This window comes from Cibotium barometz, chromosome 61 (genome assembly GCF_041138505.1).
Source record: "Cibotium barometz isolate CiBa-2024 chromosome 61, ASM4113850v1, whole genome shotgun sequence".
Lineage (NCBI taxonomy): Eukaryota > Viridiplantae > Streptophyta > Polypodiopsida > Cyatheales > Cibotiaceae > Cibotium > Cibotium barometz.
This window is the reverse complement of record NC_141106.1, coordinates 32,877,453-32,898,228: the sequence shown is the minus strand read 5'-3', so window position 1 is coordinate 32,898,228 and position 20,776 is coordinate 32,877,453. Positions and strand designations below refer to the sequence as shown.

Below are 20,776 nucleotides of genomic sequence, written 5' to 3'. Positions count from 1 at the left end.
AAAGACTGGATGAACTCCAACATGTGGAGACAGTTTTAGTTCATACGCAACCGTGCCAATTCGACGTATAACTCGAAATGGACCACAATATCTAGGAGATAATTTCGAGCATTTTTCCGTTGATAAAGTCTGAGAGTCTTTAGAAACTTTTAAATAAACCAACGCTCCTGGTTCAAAAGACCAAGATGAGCATCCTCTATCAGCATCAAACCATGCTCTATCCTGAGTACTCCTGATAGAATCCCGAGCTTCGATCAGCATTTCCTACATATCACGCAAGAAATCCCTCGATGCATCAAGCTCAATGTCCTTAAGACCGACATCAATAGGTGCCTTGGGTTAATACCCATACATAAGCATGAACGGACTAAAACCTGTAGCCGTATGTTTAGAACTGTTATAGGCAAATTCCATCAGTGGAAGATACTTTTCCCAATTTGATGGTTTTCCAGAGACATATGCACGAAGCATATCCTCTACAACTTGATTCACCCGCTCTGTTTGCCCATCAGACTGCGGATGATCAGAGGAACTGATACTTAAAGTTGTTTTCAATTTCTTGAAAACTTCTTGCCAAAAATTAGCCGTGAACTTAGAGTCTCGATCGCTCACAATATCAGAAGGTAGACCATATAGTCTAAACAGTTGCTCGACAAATTGGTAAGCCAATTCCGAAGCTTTAACGGTTGTTTTTGTGGGTAAAAACCTAGCCATCTTTGTCAATCTATCCACGACTACCCAGATGGCATCGTGACCCTTGTTGGTATATGGAAGTCCCGTAATGAAATCCATGGAAATACTTTCCCACTTTCTAGACGGAATATCCAAAGGATGTAATAACTCAGCAGATTTAAGACGTTCAGCCTTGTTTATCTGACATCGATGACATCGGACCACATAACTCTAAATAAAATCTTTCATTTTTGGCCAATAAAATGTCTTCCTAACTAAAGCCAAGGTACGTTGACAATTGGATCCTGCGCTCGCTGAAGCTCCCGCCCACCTCTCCCTGCTCGCGTTGTTGCACTGCGCCCTTCACCTTCCCTGCCTGCTCGCCCCCTCGTTTCCTCCTCGCTTCCTCCTTCTCCGCCTTCCCTGCATTGCCCGCCGCCTGCATTGTCCGCCGCCTTCTTTGACCCCCGCCGCCTTTCGTTTAGCCCCCCCGTCTACATCCGCTGCTGCGCCCCCCCCTTCCGCCTGCCTTCGCTGCTGCCCATAGCTCTGCTCGCCGCCTTCCTCTCCCTTACGCCTCCCCCCCCTTGTCTTCGCGCCCTCCTCCTCTCTGCAGCGACTTATTCCCCCCCCTCCGCCAGTTCGTTTTTTTTCGCCCATCCCTCTTGCGCGCAGCCCTTGCCCTCCCCCCCCCCCCCCCTTTTTTTTAGGTTTTATCTCTTTCGCCTTCTCCCCCCCCCCTCCCTCCTTTTCTTGCTTCCGCCCCCTGGGGGTTTTGATTTCATTTTTCGCTCCGTATTCCGCCTCTGTGTGTGCAACTCGTTTCCAGCAGGTTCCCGCCTTCGCCTCGCCTTCGCCGCAGCTTCAGACTCTGATGGAGGCTCCTCCCGCCCCGCCTCAGAGGGACTCATCCGCAGCCCCCTCGCCCGCCCCTGAGGTCACCCCCATCAGGCTTTCTCTTTCGCCGGAAGAGGAAGCGAGCCTCACCGCAGAGGTGGAACGCCTCTAGGCTCATTCCACCATCTGCCGTATAGTCGGCACTCGCCCCAGCAGAGGGGAGATCAGGGATCTTCTTCAGGCCCGCCTTCTTGCAGATGTGGGCAAGATCCTGGATGTACAGCTTCTGGGCCGGGGACATTATCAGATCGAGTTCGAGGCCGCCCAGAGCGTTGCCAAGGTCCTTGCCATGAGTCCCCTTGACATCAGGGGTGCTCGGGCTTTCTTCAGACCTTGGCAGCATGGATTTGACCCAGCAGCGGCGGAGCAGGGAGAGCGCCTCTTCCATGTTACAGTTTGTTTCCCTGGTCTCCGCCGGGAGTATCTTCCGCTCCTCTCCAGGCTCGGAGCATTGGTGGGCTCGGTACTAGAGACGGGCCCCTCAGCAGCTTCAGTGGTGGCCAGAGCAGCTGGGCTACCTTCGGTCAGAGTGTTGGTGTCTGACATCTCCTCCCTTCCTAAGGTCATTCAGTTACCTAGGATAGGGGGGGTGGATAGATCAGAGAGTGGAGTTCTCGGGGCTCCCGAACCAGTGCTTCATTTGCAGGCAGGTCGGTCATCTGGCCAAGGCCTGCCCTCGCAGGAGACCTCGACCCTCACCACAGCAGCAGGCTACTGATGGCCCGCCCACAGATTCGGCTCGGCAGGCTGCCTTCGGGACACCTGCTCAGGCCACAGAGACCTCGGAGTGGCAGCCTGGACAGGGGCGCCGCCGAGGGAGACAGCCACAGCAGCACGCCCAGAGACCGCTGCAGCAGTAGCCACAGTCTCAGCCTCACTGGGTTCCCGTGAGGAACAGCTTTACTCCCCTTCAGGAGGAGACCCCTACAGCGACCGAGGACCAGGAGATGCCAGCTCTCCCTCCTTCACCCCCCCCACCCCCGTCCCCTCCCACCGCCTCGCTTCCACCATCGCCTCCTCCCGCCCCCGCTCCGGTTTCGGCAGCGGCTCCCTCTCCACCTCCCTCGCCTCCCCCTCCTCCCCCTCCGCCCGCCTCACCTTCCCGGGAGGTCCTGGCAGTTCCCTGGCGCTTACCTGCAGTCCGGAGAGCGCTGAGCACTGACCTTGCTCGAGCATCACAGAGGAGACCTATGCCGATTAGGGCCTCACGGATTTCATCTATCCGCAGTCGGCTGAGTCGCCTTGGCATTAGACAGCGCTCGGAGGCCTTTGATTATACCTTCACACGGCTTTTTGGAGCAGAGGGCCCCCATGAGCCAGCACCCATTCGAGTTCATGTAGTGATACCTCCGGCCCGCGGGGAGGAGGCACTAGACTCAGCGGTGGCCTTCTCGTTCCCTCTATGTGGACCTTGTGACCGGGAGTGGACTCTAGAGCTCGCTCTCAGCACTTTGAAGACTCAGGCAGTTGAGTTTTCTCACCACATGAGCGATCTGGAGGTGACAGATGTGATAGGCCGACTTTGGGAGTTGGCTCATTTTTTCTTGGATCCCGGGAGTGTGGATACCTCAGGGATTCGGCATTTGGTCGTGCGCATAGTGGCAGACTTGGCACGTGACCCTGGATATGTGAGTATACACGAGGTTTCTCTGTTAGAGCCGGAGGCAGTCGCCATGGGCCACAGCCACTGGCGCCTGATCCGAGATTCTTGCAGTACACCGGGTGGGCAGATTCGCAGCCGTTCGGATGGGGACTACTCTCCATCCAAGCCGCTTGCGAAGGCCCGCCGTACGGCTGAGACAGCATCCACCTCAGCAGGGCATCCATGAGGATCATCTCGTGGAATGTACAGGGCCTTGGCGGAGCACACTTTATACGCTATCGAGGTTGCTTGAGGCAGGAGCTTCAGAGATGCCTGGTTGGTGGCAGCATTGACATTTTGATGATGCAGGAGCACCACTTGGGTGAGAGCAGGATCCGGAGATATGGTTCGGTGATGCCTGGTAGATGGGACACTTTTTGGTCTGCAGGGTTTGGTCCTTTGGGTGGACAGGGAGGAGTATGCATGGTTATTGCAGATGTATGGCGGCAGGCCATTGTGGATCGAGGGATCATTGTGCCTGGTAGAGCACAGTATGTCATTCTGAGGATGCATGATGAGCTATTGGGTGTGCTCAACATGTATGCGCCCAATCATGCTAGTGCCAGAGCAGAGTTCTGGACTCAGGTTACAGATGCATTGCCAGAGGCCGCACATTGGTGTGTTGGGGGAGACTTCAACATGCTTGAGGACCCGGCAGATAGGGTGGGAGGCAGTCATGTTACAGTGCACGGCACGGAGCTTGCAGCTTGGGACCGGTTTTGCATGTCACTGAGGATCACTGATGCATGGCAGCATGGGGCTTTCTCCCGGTCTCAGGACAGTCTTAGTTTCTCTCGGTCGGATCACCGGCAGGGAGGGACTAATCTATCACGGATTGATCGCTTTTATGTGGGCGACTGGTTAGGGGAGCGAGGGGGCTCCGTCGGCATTCTCGCTGGCACCTCATTTTCAGATCATGCGCGAGTTATATTGACATTGGAGGAGGGGACACGGGAGCCCAGCTTGCAGTTGAGGATCCCAGAGAGGGTACTTGCAGATCCCAGTCTTGCTGAGGACATTGAGAGGATCTGGCATGATAGTCAGTGCTCTGACCAGGATGCAGCGGGCCAGTGTGCCCAGGGACTCATTGATCTTAGCTCTTTTCTACACGCTGCAGCTTTGACACGACTGGGAGAGATTCGCAAGCGGGAGCAATGGCTGAGACGCAGCCTTGCTTCGCTACAGCGCCTTCAGGAGCAGCAGCCTGCATGTGAGTGGGTGGCGTCCCAGCTGAGCCAGGCACGTCAGGAGGTTAGAGAGGTAGAGGAGCAGAGACATGAGTTTTACTATCGTCGTCAGGCCTCTCAGTGGACGCAGCTTGGTGATAGAGTGACTGGGGAGTTTTTTGAGATCACTGGACCCCGTCATGCGCGAGCAGGAGTCCGCCAGCTTAGTAGACCGGATGGATCGGTAGCTACTGAGCTCGGGGAGATCAGAGCCATTGCCACTGCATTTTATAGTGACTTGCTTTCAGCGGAGCCAGCCACTGAGGATCGAGATGTTTGCAGACAGACTGTGTGGGCCCATGTGCAGAGGAGGGTCACAGACCATATGCGTACAGTTCTAGGTGCGCCTCTGTCAGAGATTGAGCTTGCCGAGGCCTTGAGGGTCCTGCCGCGACATAGTTGCCCAGGGGAGGACGGACTGACGCCGGCCTTTTTTATGCGCTATTGGGACCTTTTGGGGCCAGGCCTCCGCAGGGGCTTTCAGCATGTTTTGGACACTGGGGTGATGCCGCAGAGCTTTTCAGAGGGCTTGATCTATCTTATCCCCAAGGGGGAGGGAGTATCAGATGACATTCGGCATTGGAGGCCTATTACGATCCTCAATACTGTCTACAAGGTCTTAGCAAAGGCCTTGAGTTTGAGGATCCAGCCCTTCCTGGGGGAGTTGATTCATGCTACTCAGACAGGATTTGTCAAGGAGCGCAGTATCCTTGACAACATCTTTACTTTCTGGGAGGCGACGGCCCGAGCTAGATTTCTTGGCGAGGACTTGGTCGTGATGCTTCTCGATTTTGAGAAGGCATACGATAGAGTTGATTGGGGATTCTTAGAGGGCACTATGCTTCGCCTGGGCTTTGAGCCAGGATGGATCAGAGGGGTGACAGCTCTGTATTCCACAGCTCGCAGCCAGGTGTTGATTGCAGGAGGACGGGTGCCGAGTTTTGAGCTGACCAGATCAGTCCGTCAGGGGTGTCCTCTCGCCCCTTTCCCTTCTTTGCGGAGGCTATGAGTATGTATTTGACGGCAGAGGAGGTTGGTTTGAGAGGACTTCAGCTCCCAGTCCGGGGGGAGGATTTGCTTGATGCTGAGTTTGCAGACGACACGGGCTTATTTTTGCATGGCCAAGAGGCCAATCTTATTCGGGCTGAGCAGTCGCTCCAGGTTTTTAGTGTAGCTTCGGGAGCATTGATCAATTGGCGCAAGACAGTGGCCTTTTGGATCAGTAGTGCTCCCACTCCGGCATGGAGCCCGGACCCCGGTTTTAGATGGATTCCTCCAGGCACAGCAGTGCGGTATTTGGGATGCCAGATTGGCCTCGATTTGTCACCTGAGCAGCAGATTGCCCCGCTTCTTCTGAGCATTCGGAAGAAGCTATTGTATTGGAGTACAGCTCGACTATCCTTGGCTGGGAGGGTGGTGGTGGCAAATCAGGTGCTGTTAGCGACCATGTGGTACATTACGTCCTGCTGGATTTTCTCAAGCTCTTGCATCAGCCAGGTACAGAGGCTGATCAGGAACTTTCTGTGGTCTGGGCGGGACGGTCAGCCAGCTCGGGCAAAGGTTGCATGGGCAGTTATTACACTTCCGCTGGCTCAGGGCGGTTTGGGCATTATAGATCCAGTCGATCAGAGCAGAGCCTTATTGGGGAAGCTTATTGTTCGGGGGTTGCTTCCAGGCGCTGAGCCGTGGAAAGAGCTCCTCTTGCAGCGACTGCAGGCTCGGGCGCCCCCTGCAGGGGGTACTTGGGCACTAGAGATTCGCTGGATCTTCATAGAGATGAGGAGGACAGGCCTCAGTAGAGGATGGGAGGACAGATTTGCTTTGAGTATCCTGAGAGCTTGGGAGCTGCTGAGACCGGGGCTCTCTCAGCGGCCTCCTTCTTGTGTTGAGGAGCGGGCCAGGCAGCCGCTCATCTGGAGCCCAGCGGTTCGCACGGAGCAGGTCGTCTAGCCTGGGGACCTTGAGCGGCAGGCCCAGCTCGTAGTTTTGGAGACTGGCAGGCTTTCTGCAGTCTACCAGAGGAGATCCAGGTGGAGAGGCTGAGTCACTTCAGAGGGGGGTTGATTATGAGGGATGATATACAGGAGGCTCTCACAGAGGAGTGGTTCACGCCTCTCGAGCCAGTGGCCCCACGGTGGATGGGAGCCTTTACACAGTTGGAGATCCTGATTGCTGTCAGAGCTAGCACTGAGGATGGCAGATGGCTCTACTATGAGATTCAGGATGAGGGTAGACTCCAGAGAGTGGAGGTGGAGTCGCCTTTGGTTGCAGAGTGCACCTTTCAGAGGATTCGGGTAGTGGCTGCCGCTTCTTGGAAGTGGCATATTGACCCCGACCCTGCTGATGTGCTCCCGGATTGGCGCATATGGGCATATGCAGCGCGCCCCTTGGCCCGGCTACAGTGAGACCCCGGGGAGTATGAGTGGCATGATCCTTATGCATCCCTTGAGGCCACAGAGATCACCTTTTTCCAGTATACTGTTCGGCTGGGACGGCATATTTTGACGGCGAGGAGGACGGTTTCTCCAGCGGCAGCGGGGCATTGGCGATTGCAGGGACTCTCACAGGAGTTCTTGGAGGATTTCTGGGCTCGGCTCTGGGCTAGTCGGCAGGCCCGCAGGATCTCGGCTTTTCAGTGGGGGCTGGTCGCCCACAGGGGCTCAGCAGTTGGCACCTGGCTTGTTTACAGCGGTCTTCCGGCGGCCTGCGTTCGATGCGGCCACCCTATGGAGACACAGAGACATTGCCTTTGGGACTGCCCTCAGGCACAACAGATTTGGCTAAGGATGCTGCGTATTCTGGCCCCCCTCTCTCCAGAGGGTATGTTTACGTGGGGTGCCGCTGCTTGGTCGACTTCGTCAGGGCCTGCTATGGGCTATGAGATGGAGCAGGGCAGTCAGGCCATCAGATTTATTAGGGGCCAGCCTCGCCTGGTTCCGGCACCGGATTTCTCGTCCGCCAGCTGGACACAGGAGAGGGATTTACGATGGGAGCTTCTCAGCAGCCTCACCATCTGGTTCACCTGGAGGGCCCGGTGTTTCACGGCCTTTGAGGGGAGACTGGAGCCACCAGCAGAGACTATACGGGGGATTTGGCAGGAGTTGATCCACACCCTGCGAGGACAGTATGACCGCATCCGGGGCGACTCGGACGAGGCGATCTTGCGGCGCCAGGCTTTTCACACCACCTGGCGCAGCGGCCCCTTCTACACCTTACACACGGGCTCCCCCGTTGGCATTACAGGCCACCTGTTTGGCTATTCCCCCCCCCTATTGTATGATTTAGCCCCTCAGTCCTTAGTACTGATGGTTGTATTTTGCAGCACCTAGGGAGAGTCTCCCGGGCTGCCTTGCTGTATTCACTGCTCTTTTTCTCTTATGAGCAGGAGAGATCTTTTGTAGCCCTACGGGCGTTTTTATATAACTAATGAAAGGATCTTTTCTCGGAAAAAAAAAAAAGCCAAGGTACGTTGTATGCTAGGATGTCCTGCCGATGGTGCGTCATGGCACTCAAATAGGATCCTTAACTTAATTTCCAGCACATCCGGCACGCAAACCTTATCATTTCGGAATAAAAGACTATTCCGAAGAAAAAATTGGTTGGCTTTTCCTTTCACGAGGTTTTGATCTACTTCAGAGTTGGACCCTGATTTTGCCAAATTCCAATATTTTCCAAAGAAAATATCTGTGCTGCATTTATCCCTGAGTGAATCGTACAAGTTAGAAGTAATCTCAGTCAAGCAAAGTTCATTAACTTCACCAATTCGACTCAACGCATCAGCAATGCGATTTAAGCTACCTTTCGTGTATTTAATCATAAAATCGAAATCCTGCATCAACTCAGCTCATCTGGCTTTTCTACCTTTTAAGTCCGGTTGATCACAAATATACTGTAAAGATTGATGATTTGTCAAGACCATAAACTGAGACTCGTAAAGATATTGTCTCCATGCCTTTAAAGCATAAATGATTGCATATAACTCTTTCTCCTGAACTGGGTACCTAGTCTGTGCATCATTGAGTTTCTTACTCTCAAAGGCCACAGGCTTCCCATCCTGGAATAAAGCTGCGCCTACCGCAAAATCACTAGCATCAGTCTCAACAATGTAAGGTCTGCTAGCATCTGGCAAAGCTAACACAGGAGCATCTCGAACTTTATTTTTCAAAATTTCGAAAGTCTCCTGTAGCTTATCATTCCAACCAATTGGAGAATTGTACTTTTTATTTTTACCTTTAAGAAGATTGGTAAAAGGTACAGTCAACTTTGAATAATCCTTAACAGATTTTTGAAGAAATACCACAAAACCTAAGAAACATCTTAGCTGTTTGACCGTACGCGGAACTGGCCATTCCAAAACCTTTTGGATCCGATCCAAATCTATACTAAGGCCATCCCGAGAGATCTTATGATCTGAGTATAACAATTCTTTAGATAATTTAGAATACAGTTTTTTTTCCTGAGCCTTTCTAGAATCTCTTTAAGATGACTCTCATGCTCATCCAAAGTTTTGTTGTATATCAAAATATCATCTAAGAAAACTACTACACATTTTCCTAACAGATCTTGAAATATATCATTCATGATCTGTTAGAAAGTTGCTGGTGCATTAGTGAGACCAAAGGGTAACACAACAAAAGTTTCCAAAATCCGAAAAGTCAAAAGATCCCTGGAATTCGGAAGGTCAATGAATTTCCCGGGAATGCGAAAAGCCAAAAGGTTTAAGGGAAAAAAATTCCTAAGGAAAAAATAAAATTTTTAAAAAAGCAAAATGTTTTTTCTAGGTTTCTTCTCTCTTTTCCAAGCATTTTTTTAAATATCTTGAAAAAAATAAAAATCTCTTTTAAATATTTTTTTAAAGCTTTAAAAAAAGCTTTTAAGCTTTGGTATAAAGTCTTAAAAAAAAATTTATAAGAGAGAGGGGAGCGAATTTACCCCGGCGGGTTGCAGCGCATGTGCGATTATGCAACTAGAGAGGAGAAGGTCCCTTCTCTCTCATTTCTTCTTCCCTTCTACTTTGCAATCCACAACAAGCTTACCACTCCACCATTCCTTCTCTCTTCTCTGTTAATCAGAGAATTAATCTATGATTTAAAAAAAAAGTTAATGATAATCAAAATTTAATTACGATTAAATTTTTAAGCAAATAGTGTCATCCAAGAGCTATTCACATGGGAGAAGAGTGAAATAGGAAGAATATCTAGAATTTAAGAGAAGAAATGAAATTTACGTACATGGGAGAGAACCCAATGCATCAATTGATTGCCTCATTCTGCATTTCAACAGAATTTTGACAAAAAATTGATTGTATATTCGCAGAAAACCCACAAAAATGTATAAAAATACATTTTTAACCATAAAAATGCTTTAAAGATTTCTAAATAATCAAGAGAAAAAATCTTAAAAATTATAAAAATTCAGGGTATGATTTATACCAAAAATATCCGCAATAAAATATGTGGTATTTTGGTTAAAATTTTCATTAATGCTTATTTTAAACCACAAAAAATAAGAAAAAATAGCATTAAACTGACGGAATTCCCTCGCAACATCAATTCGTCCATTGTAAAGAAGAAACCCACGTTCCAACCGCTATATTGACGATCCACGTGCGAAATCATGAAAACAAACCAACAAAAGAACATTTTGGTGATTTGTTTTGGTTTGTTTTGGTGATTTCGCACGTGGATCGTCAATATAGCGGTTGGAATATACGTTTCTTCTTTGCAATGGACGAATCGACGTTTCGAGGGAATTCCGTGAGTTTAATGCTATTTTTTTTATTTTTTGTGGTTTAAAATAAGCAATAATGAAAATTTAAACCAAAATACCGCATATTTTATAGCGGATATTTTTGGTAAAAATGAATTCCTTGAATTTTTACAATTTTAAGGATTTTTTTCCTAATTATTTAGAAAATTTTAGAGCATTTTTATGGTTAAAAATGTATTTTTTATACATTTTTGTGAGTTTCCCGCGGATATGCAATCAATTTTTTGTCAAAATTTTGCTGAAATGCAGAATGAGGCAATCAATTGATGCATTGGGTTCTCTCCCATGCGCGTAAATTTCATTTCTTTCCTTAAATTCCAGATATTCTTCCTATTTAACTCTTCTCCCGTGTGAATACCTCTTGGATGACACTATTTACTTAAAAATTTAATCATATTTAAATTTTGATTATGATTAAGTTTTTTAAAAAAAATCATAGATTAATTCTTTGATTAACAGAGAAGAGAGAAGGAATGGTGGAGTGGTAAGCTTATGGTGGATTGGAGAGTAGAAGAAGAGAAGAAATGAGAGAGGAAGAACCTCCTCCTCTCTAGTTGTATAATCGCGCAGGGGGGTTGCGCTGCAGCCGGCCGGGTCCTTCCTTATATTTTTTTTTTCAAAGCTTTATACAAAAGCTTAAATTTTTTTTTAAAGCTTTAAAAAAATATTTAAAAGAGATTTTTTTTTTCAAGATATTTTAAAAAAATGCTTTGAAAAGAGAGAAGAAATCTGGAAAAAAAAATTACTTCTCTGAAAATTTTATTTTTTCCTTAGGAATTTTTTTCCTTAAACCTTTTGGCTTTTCGCATTCTCGGGAAATCTATTGACTTCCCGAATTCCAGGAATCTTTTGACTTTTTCGGATTCTTGAAACTTTTGACCTTTTATATTCTGATTTTTTTTAATCTTTTCATTTTTTCGAAACTGTTGGCTTTCCATACTCCGACAAGACCGTTGGGATTATGAAAATTTTTGGTCCGTTCATATTCTAAATGCGTTCGGGGTAAATTAATTTTTTTAAAAAATTCTTGAAAATTAGTGAAAAATTAGACAAGGTTATTTTAAATTTTTGACATATATGGGATAGGTGATTGACATGTGGTGTGTCCATTCAGGCACCCGTAACCATTCAAATTCTTTTAAAAATCTATTTTTGGTCCAGAAAATGAAGAAATCCATTAAAATTTTTAAATTTTCATTGGATTTGAGAATTATCGAGCGAAATTGAAAATTTCGTAGACGATGGGATTCTCATGAGAAATTAGGAATATTCTAGGAATTATTTTTAGAAATCCTAGAGATTGATATTTTTTAAATATCAATGGTATTTTGGCAAAATTATGTCCTAAGCATTTTCTAGAAAATTATAGGTTTGAAGTGCCATAAGATGGGTTTTGGTGGATTTTAAATTAGCATATCTTGAGAGCTTAGAAAATTAGAAAAAATTAGGAAAAAATCATGGTAATTCTTATTTTTCTTGAAAATTCTTATTTTCGAGGGATTTTTGGTGTTATAGCACATTTTATTTATACTCATACTAAACAAATGCGGGTTATTCACATATTATTAACGCGAGCATGTCTTGTATTAATACTTTATTCGTTTGGATTAATTCTAGACGATATTTTTATGATTTTTTAGGCAATATCTAGCCACCAAATACTAATCGAAGCATTTTTTTTATGTGCAATTGTTTCTAGTGAATTAATTTGCTAGAACTTTTGGTCAAGAGGGGTCAGGAGAAGGGTAAAGAAAAGTTTAATCCAGATTCATAGAGAACTCATTTACCATGGCTCATATTGACTTTTCGGTCAATGACAATGTCGATGAGATGAGTTATCATCCCAACTCTAGAAGGGAAGATCTTAAGTTCCATGAAGAAGAAAAAGAAGGCAGTAGCAAAGAGCGAATTTTTGGAGGTGACACGACGTCTCGAGGGTACGATAACAAAGTGCCATGATGAGATGGAATCACTTAAGGTGCAGATTTTAACTCTGCAGAAAGCTCTTCTAGTCACCTCATCTACAACTACCAAAGCAGTTGCTCCGTCTTTTGCACCAAAGGTGTATGGCGGAGAGAAGACGGAGAAGACACAAGAATGTGTGGATGCCTGGCTTAACAGGTGGAATACACACTTTGCTTTTCACCCTTTCGCTGATGTGCAAAAATTCCAGATGGCACAGGGATTATTAAAGAGAAAAGCTTTGACTTGGTGGAAGGATCTAAAAGAAGATTCTATTCCCACTACTTGGCTAGGATTTGAAGTTGCATTCAAGAAGGTATTTGTCCAACCAGAGGATGAATTTGAAGTTATTGCCAAACTAGTTAAAAATAGCACGGCTAATAGGTCTTTTGAAACTATGTGCAAAAGTTTAGACAGTTGGTTGCTAAAGCCAAGTCTGATGATCATACTTTGTGTGGTATTTTCATCAATGGTTTATCTCGTGATTATCAATACGAGGTGAAGAAGTGCAAAGTTAAAACGGCTGAAAATGCTATTCAGGCTGCCCAGGTTTTTCATAAGACAATGATTGGCGCTAATTCATCAAAACCAGCGTCAAGTGAAAAGAATTATTTAAATAGTGGACAAAAAAGGAAATTGGTTTTCACACCAAAACCAAAAAATGGTGACAATGCTAGCAAAAAACCAAAGTTTGTAAGGAAAAACTCACATGCTTTAAGTGCAAAGAGAAAGGGCATACAAAGAAATTTTGTCCTTTGAATGGAGCTACAACAACTTTGGCGTCTGGTCAAAAGGCAGCACCGAAAAAGTTTATTCCAAAGAAATCTGTACACATTACAGAACTTCAAGGTAAATTCTCTGAAGTCAATATTTCGCATCTTGAAGGAACCCAATGTTCAGATTGTACTTTCAGTAAAGACGTTTATGGTCCAAACGAATTATTTCGTGTTTATGGATCAGTGAAAGGACATCAGGTTCATATTTTGTTTGATCCTGGTAGTACTCACAATTTTATTAACAATATTGTGGTACAGAAGATGAAGTTGGAAACCGTGCAGAATGATCACATGTACAAGGTCAGGATGGTTGGAGGAGAAGTCCAATCATATTTTGGAGGATTACCAGCCGCTCTCTTCTTCGGTTCGCATTGGAGATGACTCTTCCTTGCTGGTTATTGTTGGTATTGGTAATGTTTCTCTTGGTTCGTTCGCTACTCTCCATAAGTTTTACATATGCTTTAGCTTTCAAAGAACTTGTTTTCAGTTCACATGACTGCTCGTGCTCGGAAGGGACTTGGAGTTTATTTTGATGATGAGGTGGTTGAGGTCATTAACAGAAAGACACTCTCAGTTGTGGCCAATGGAGTTCATGATGGAGGCCTCTACAAAATCACCAATTTCTCCTCACAAATTCCCTCATGCGACTCTCATATCCATCAGTTATTCTCTCCATCTCGTCTCCGTTGATGAGACTTCTTTGTGGCATCCACGCTTTGGTCATGTACTTATTTCTGCTTTGCAAAAAAATTCTTCCCAACAGTTGGTTCTTGGTTTACCTAAGCTCCGTCACCTACCACATATATGCTCATCTTGCATGATGGATAAACATCAAAGAGATGCTTTTCCAGAGGAGGCTACACATCGGGCTACACGAAAGCTCGAGCTTATACATGCAGACTTGGCTGGACCTGTGTGTTAGAATTTGTGCATCTTTGTGTTTTGGGGCTTTACCATTTATTTGGTATTTTATTGTATTTTACTCCTATTTATTTGTCGAGGGCCAGTCGGCCAGCCCTAGAGGTAGTCGGCCAGGTCCCTACTGCACTATATAAGGAGTTCCCCATTCTCATTCATCCACTGCCCTTGCACATAGTTCAACACTCAATTGCTGGCTATTGCCATTGTAAAGCTTTATTGCTGTTATAAAAGGTGATCTTGTCTAACTCTCTCAATCGCCTTTGCACTCTCTCATATGTTTACTGTTTATGCTTCCGCTTGTGCTATCTCCTTCAATGGAGGTTGAGTCCCTTGGAGGGGCTAAGTACTTTGGTGGATGATTTTACTCGGAAAGTGCGGGTTTGTTTTTTGGCTCAGGAGTTTGATGCTTTTGCCAGTTTGAGGACTTGGATAGCCATGGTTGAAAATCAGTCTCACTCTACAGTTTCATTCTTGCAGACTGACAATGGTGGTGAGTTTGCACCCTTTGATGAGTTTCTTGCATCGAAAGGTATTTTCAATGGGAGACAACATTTCCTTATACTCCGCAGAATGGAGTAGTTGAGAGGAAAAATCGGACCGTGAAGGAGACGGCAAGATCTTTATTGCATCATTCTGGTCTTCCCCCTGCGTTATGGGGAGAAGTTGTGGCTACTTCTGTTTATCTCATAAACCGCTCACTTGACGGGCTGACACCAAAGGAGGCATTTTTTGGACATAAGCCATCTGTATCACATTTTCATGTCTTCGGTTTTGTTGCTTTTGTTCATGTCCCAGATAAGAAGTGGACTACACTTGCTCCTAAGTCCAAGAGTGATTTTCACTGGCTATAGCTCGAGATCCATAGGATACCGGTTTTGGGATCTAGATGTCGTCCGTGGAGGATATTATCGTATCTCGAGATGCGTGGTTCGATGAGACATTATTTGGACTTGATTCTTCTTCCATGTCCTCTTCTGAGCGGGTTTTGGACGGCTTTCTAGCCAATAAAGCATGCATTTCTTTTAATCCTTGCTTTTGGTGTTTTTGAGAGAAAGCGCATCACCTCCTTATAAATGGAAGGGTGGCAGATTCGAGAGCAGGGAAGGTGGTGGCTGGACGGTTTTACGCGGGCGCATCCCCTAGAGTGCTGCTGTGCGTGGGCGCTGCTGCCACTGAGCGCTGCTGTTGCTGGGCTTCAGGCAGGGCTGCTGCGCATGGGCTTCAGTCAGGGTGCTGCGCACATAGGCTTCAGGATGTTGCGCACAAGGGTGACCAGGGTGCTGCTGTTGCGCATGGGCTGTAGGTTGCTGCACACAGGGAGGCAAGGCGACTATTGCACACACATGGGCCAGGCGGCTGCTGCACACATGGGCTACCGACTGCTGCGCATGGACTACAGGGTGCTCCGCACATGGGCTATAGGCAGGCGGGCTACAGTCCGCTACGGGTGCCAGGTGGCTGGGCTACAGCCAGTCAAGGCAGTCAGGCAGGTATCAGGTGGAGGCTCTCTACGCCAGGTGGTTGCATGTATGGGCTTCAGCCAGCAACGGGCACAAGGCGGGAGACTCTCTACAGCCAGTCAGGCAGCCAGGAGGATTGCAGGCAGTTACAGAGACACAAGGGCTGAACAACAGGCTTGACTCTCTCTCTCTCTCTTGGAAGGAGGTGAGCTGAAGGAGGCGTCGAGGGGCTAACTCTCTCTCTCTCTTTTCGCAAGCAGGTTTTGTTTACGAGAATAGGATGCAGAGGATCAAGCTACATATGCACAGGATGATGTTCTTGGAAGAGATGTGTGTTGCTCTTCGACCTAGACTTATGTGTATTCAGGGATTGCTTGACACGTCCTCTATCTTTCTCTCTCTAGGTTTTTGGCACCGTGATTGGATGGTGCATATGTGGATTTATCTGTCATGGAAACAGGACATTGGTTTTTCGAGAAGAAAACAGGACTTTGGTATCGAGGATACAGGCCCATGGTTTATGGATACAAGTCTATGGTTTATCAGATACAGGTCTTTGGTTTCGTGTGGACAGCATGCCTCTAGATTCATGTGAAAAGGTTCTAGTTTTTCTCGAGGTTACATGCAAGCTGTGACTATAGGAAGGACATGTGGTTTGGTTCAACACTACTGCTGTTTGGGAAAGGGTTGTGGGATCCATGGTAGAGATGGGGAAGACCTTTTCTAGCAGGAAGGTGTTGTACAGGTGTGCCTTCTCTATGGAATGCTTTGCTGTAATAACGAGAGTTCTTATTTGGAAAATCCTGGGTGAAAAGCTAAAAGGGATCCTATTGGTAAAGGATTCTACAAGTTGTACTTTGTACTCCAATTTTGATCAAGTAAAGAAATACCGCCCCAAGGGGCGTCACTGCGTTTTGGGGCCAATCGGTGTCCTTGTACTATTTTGTAGAAGCACTCTAGCTCCCCCTGTTTGTTTCCTTTTCCAGGCCCCCATGGGTGATGAAGTGTTTTGTGTGCGAGTGTTTGTTTCACCGTCCGTCAGATTTCTGAAGGCCGGTTTCAGCTGTGGTGTGCTGCGCAGGTGGAAAGCCCGTTATATGCAATTGAGTTGGTGTGTTGTTGACGAAGTGCCGGCTGGTGTGTGTTGGTTGACGTGTTGATTATGATTATTGACCATTCGATGAGAGGGAGAGGCAAATATATATAGTGCTGGCTGGCCCTGTTGGCCAGCTCCAACTGACCAGCAAAAAAGCCTTTGTAAATAATGAGGCCATTTAATTGAAGGCCTTTTGGGCTGGTAGTCTCACACCCCCTCTCAGGCCAAAAGGGGACCATGAGAGAAGATGAAGAAGATGGTAATTGGGTAGGGTTGGTGGTTGTGGGTGTAGATCATGTGCTCTTCGTCTTTTGTAGAGTCTTTTGAGTTTGGGCTGTACTGGATCAATGCCACAATGCAAAGGGTCTTCACATGCCTAAATGCCCATTTGGGTTTGCATTCATACATGCGTCCCAAACACAAAAAACAGAATGCGATGCAAAGGGTATGCAAGATGGTAAATGCAATGTAGTGGGTTTTCACATGAGCAGTGCCCTTATGACCCTTCCCCCGCGAAGGTAGCCGATGACTAGACTTGGTGACTTTGGCTCAGGGAGAATTGCCCTTTGATCTGCCTCTAGTGGGATCCGGGAGAGTGGCATTGGTGGATTATACCCAGCTTGCAACCAGCAAGAGGCCCCAGACATCCCTTTCTGTTAGTACTCAGTGTGCTTGGGCCAACACATCCTTTTGTAGATACTAGATGGCATCCCAGCTGCTACAGCTCACTTTATGCCCGTGGCATTCCTTGCAGTCTATTGTCATAGGCTCTGGAAGTTCCATAGTCACAGGAAACAGTCATTTCAGTCCCTAGAAACACGTTTCTCCGTTTCCATGGCCATTTCTCGTTTCCCAAGTAATATTGTTCCAAGAAACGGCCGTTTCCACCCCTAAAAACTCGTTTCCTCGAACGTTTCCGTTCGCGTTTCTCGTTTCTGGTGCCTATGTCTGGAACAGCTTTTGCCCTCTGAAGTTTACCGCAGCCTCGTGGTTGGTACTTGGCTTGCCAACATGACCCTCCCTGTGAAGCTGTTGCAACGCCCCTGACAAGGAGACCTAGTGACATTGCCTTTGAGACTAAGGCCCAACAGATTTGGTGGAGGATTCTCAGGATTTTCACATCGGAGCTGAGCACCCTCCGTTTTATCACATGGGGTGCGGCTGCTTGGGCTTTGTGCAGATGTGGGAGCTGTACGGACAGGAGCAGAAACCCTAAAACATGGCTCTGATACCAATTGTGGGGCTGGAGGGTTAGCAGACCAGCAGCTATGGAGGTTCAAAGTGATACATGTTGATGTGTGTAGTAAAGAGAGAAGGGTAGAGAGAGATAAGAGAACAAAGCTCAAGAGACTGTATTTGCACATACAATGTAATGCTTGTATTGATGATGTGAAGTTCACAAGGTACAATGGTTTATATACAGAATTCTGAATGCCTTATCTTTCTCAACACTACTCTCATTGGGGCAGTGACACTTGGCTATACCAGTGACATTATTGTTTACACACGCAAACACTTAAGTTCACATGTACTAACTCACTTACATAAGTGAGTGTTCACACACGCAAACAAGGGTTGTTCACACATAGACACGAGCGGGTACACATACACAATGGATACACACGCAGAGACTCCAAAATACCCAACACAAACCACTTTAGTGTCCATAGTGGTTCCAGGAGTTTACCCTTCTGAAGTTGGCTATCTGAACTTCAGAAGTTGGCCTATCCAGAATCCACTTTCTAGCTTGTGTAAGATGTGCATACAACTTGTTAACGTCATGAGAGCTGACATTTTTCATTTGTTTTAGCAAATTCTTGTACATTATGATATGTTTGCAACATTCAGTGAGTGTAAGTGATCTTTGACTTCTATACTTCACAGCCGCATTGTTCCAGAGTACAGCTTTTTGGATGCCCGTGGGCTTGGAGCTTATGAAGGGAAAAGTTTAAGCTTGTTGAGTAAGGTATGTCATGACCTGGCCTCTGATTTACATTCATCGCATTGTGCCAACTAAGCCATTTGAAGATTATTTTCCATACCATTTGGCATGGGTGTGTTTAATGTTATGGGCTCTCTATATCCTCCTCCTGTTATGCTTGTTACTGCATAGGGCCTCCTGTCAGGAGGGCCCCCGTCATGATAGCCCATTATGGACAGAGGAGCAAAACCTGTCCAACTCTCCACCTGTCTCACGGATGGGAATGTTTTGTTGTGTTGTTTCATTTCTTTGATGGACTTCATAATCTCCTTGTTGACAATTTTGTGATAAGAAGCTGCAAAACTGGGCTCGGTCTTTGACCAGGTCTACGAGACAGATGCTGAGTCTCCAAACCTACGCCCTCCTCCATACACAGATGGCACACCTAATGAGAGTGTGGCAGACGTCTTTGTACGAGTAACACAACTCATGTCGGTTTTAGAGACACAGTACTTCGGGGAAAGCATCATTATTGTGGCGCCCGACTCGGACAACTTGTCGATACTCCAGGCAGCATTGACTGGGCTTGATCTTCGTCGGTAAGATGTGTTTATACTGTGGATTGTTTTTTGGTTTGTTTTTGTGTTTTGTTTCTTTTTTCTGACTTAATGTGTCCGAACCAGGCACAGTGTACTTTCTTTTGTCCCTGGTGAAGTGCGATATGTGGATCTTAATAGCAGACCTGCTCAACGTGCTCCTCCATCAGGACTTATCAGGTGCCAAGTTCCTACACAATGTGGGTAAATGCAGTAAGATTCCACTGTTTAGGTGGGTCACCTTCCCGTAGATCGAATCGGGCCAGCTGATAAGCTGAGCGAACTTCCACATGTGCAAGGGGTTCTCCAGTGTATCCTTTGAAAGTATGTCTGCAATCAGCAGTTTCCAATTGCAAGTTGTGAATCTTAATTGAAGGATATGGATTAATTACAGGGTCTATGCCCTCCCTTGAGGAAGGGATGTGTATATTTTACAATATTAAGATGTAAATATTACTGTTTGAGGAAGCTTGAGCTGGAGCTCCCGCTGGCTGCAGCATCGGTCCTCCACCCCCTCTCTTTCTATACTACCCCCCCCCCCCCTTAAGCTCATGTGCACCTTCCTGCTGTGTGTGAGTCCCCCTGAACCCCTGCCTTCTCCCTAGCTGCCCCCTTCTACCTCGTGCTGCCTCCCTTGTCTTTGAGCTGCTTCCGCCTTTCTCCCCTGGGTCGCTGCCCATTGGCCCTTTAGCTCTTTTGTCTCAACATCCCCTGCTAGTCTCCACTCCGACTCCACCTCTGCCTCTGCCTCGTCCACCTCCTTTCCTCCATCACACTGCTCCCGCCCCCACCAGTGAAGTGCTGCCCGTTTATCCCCCAGCCTTTCCACCTCTGCTCCCACTGTTCGCACCGTCGACTTCAGGCCTACTGGGATAGTGCTTTGTTTGTTGCCAGATGGGCCACTTAGCACATGCCTGCTGCCCTCCGTCGCTTTGGTGAGAGGAAGACAGTGTGATCCTCCGTAGGCAACACCCCTGGAGCTTTGGCAGTGTCACGTACATGCCTTAATGAGGATTCCCATGGACAGGATATTTAGCTGCAGCCGCTTAAAGGGCAGAGACCGAGGGTGAGTATGGCAGCGTTTTGGGCGCCTGGACAAGTGGCCATGGTGGACAGCATCGATATTACTTTATAGGGCGGTGGGCCAGTCCTACAGGCGTTAGGGTATTCTGCAGCTAGGTCTTGCACATCTTGTGTTAGGGTTTTCTTGCAGACTGGTCTGGCATATCTACTGTTAGGATTTTCTTGCAGCCTGGTCTTGCATATCTAGTGTTAGGGTTTGCATGTAGAGAGGCTACATGGGTCAAGTTTAAGTCTATGTAGGCACATTCTTCTGCATACTTCACAGGCATAACTAGTACGCAGATGGATATCTTTGAAGCTATGGAGAGGTATGGTGGAGTATGAGGAGCACTGTTGTCGAGCAACTTGAGGAACAAACTATCAACAATGCGAAGAAGATAATAAATGAGTTGGAAGCACACGTGGCAGTATTGCAACCTACCACAGTAAAGTCACTAGGGATTGAGACAGCCTGAGGGCGTCATCACCTCCTGTGTGGAAGAGCTTCCAAGTTTGTATGAGCTTCTGGAGGACTCTATATGAGAGGGACCAATAGAGGTGCAGTTGCCAGAGTTTATCCCTGATTAGGAGCCCAAAGACCAGCAAAAGGATCATGCAAAATCCAGTAGGGAGGAGGATTGGATGAATGTTGCAGTAGTTTCCATGGTGGCAGTTCAGTGGAGATTTTATTGGTGCAGAGCCAGAGATTTTTGGAGCAGAGCCTACAGATGGATGGAATGAGAAGTGGAGCAAAGATGCACTTTGTGCCCCAATGC

The 20,776-nt window shown here is 47.0% G+C and overlaps 1 protein-coding gene across 2 annotated transcripts in view; it reads left to right on the top strand.

The window, feature by feature from the left end:
- LOC147604802 (Phosphoglycerate mutase family protein) overlaps positions 1 to 19,403 on the top strand; it is a 73,501-nt gene extending 54,098 nt beyond the window's left edge. For both annotated transcript variants that reach the window (XM_086794676.1, XM_086794677.1), the window contains 3 exons: positions 18,306 to 18,387; positions 18,727 to 18,941; positions 19,026 to 19,403. In XM_086794676.1, coding sequence (XP_086650802.1) covers positions 18,306 to 18,387; positions 18,727 to 18,941; positions 19,026 to 19,146 — 418 coding nt within the window. In that variant the 3' untranslated portion in view covers positions 19,147 to 19,403. The remainder of the gene's footprint in view (positions 1 to 18,305; positions 18,388 to 18,726; positions 18,942 to 19,025) is intronic.
- The last annotated feature ends 1,373 nt before the right edge of the window (positions 19,404 to 20,776 follow it).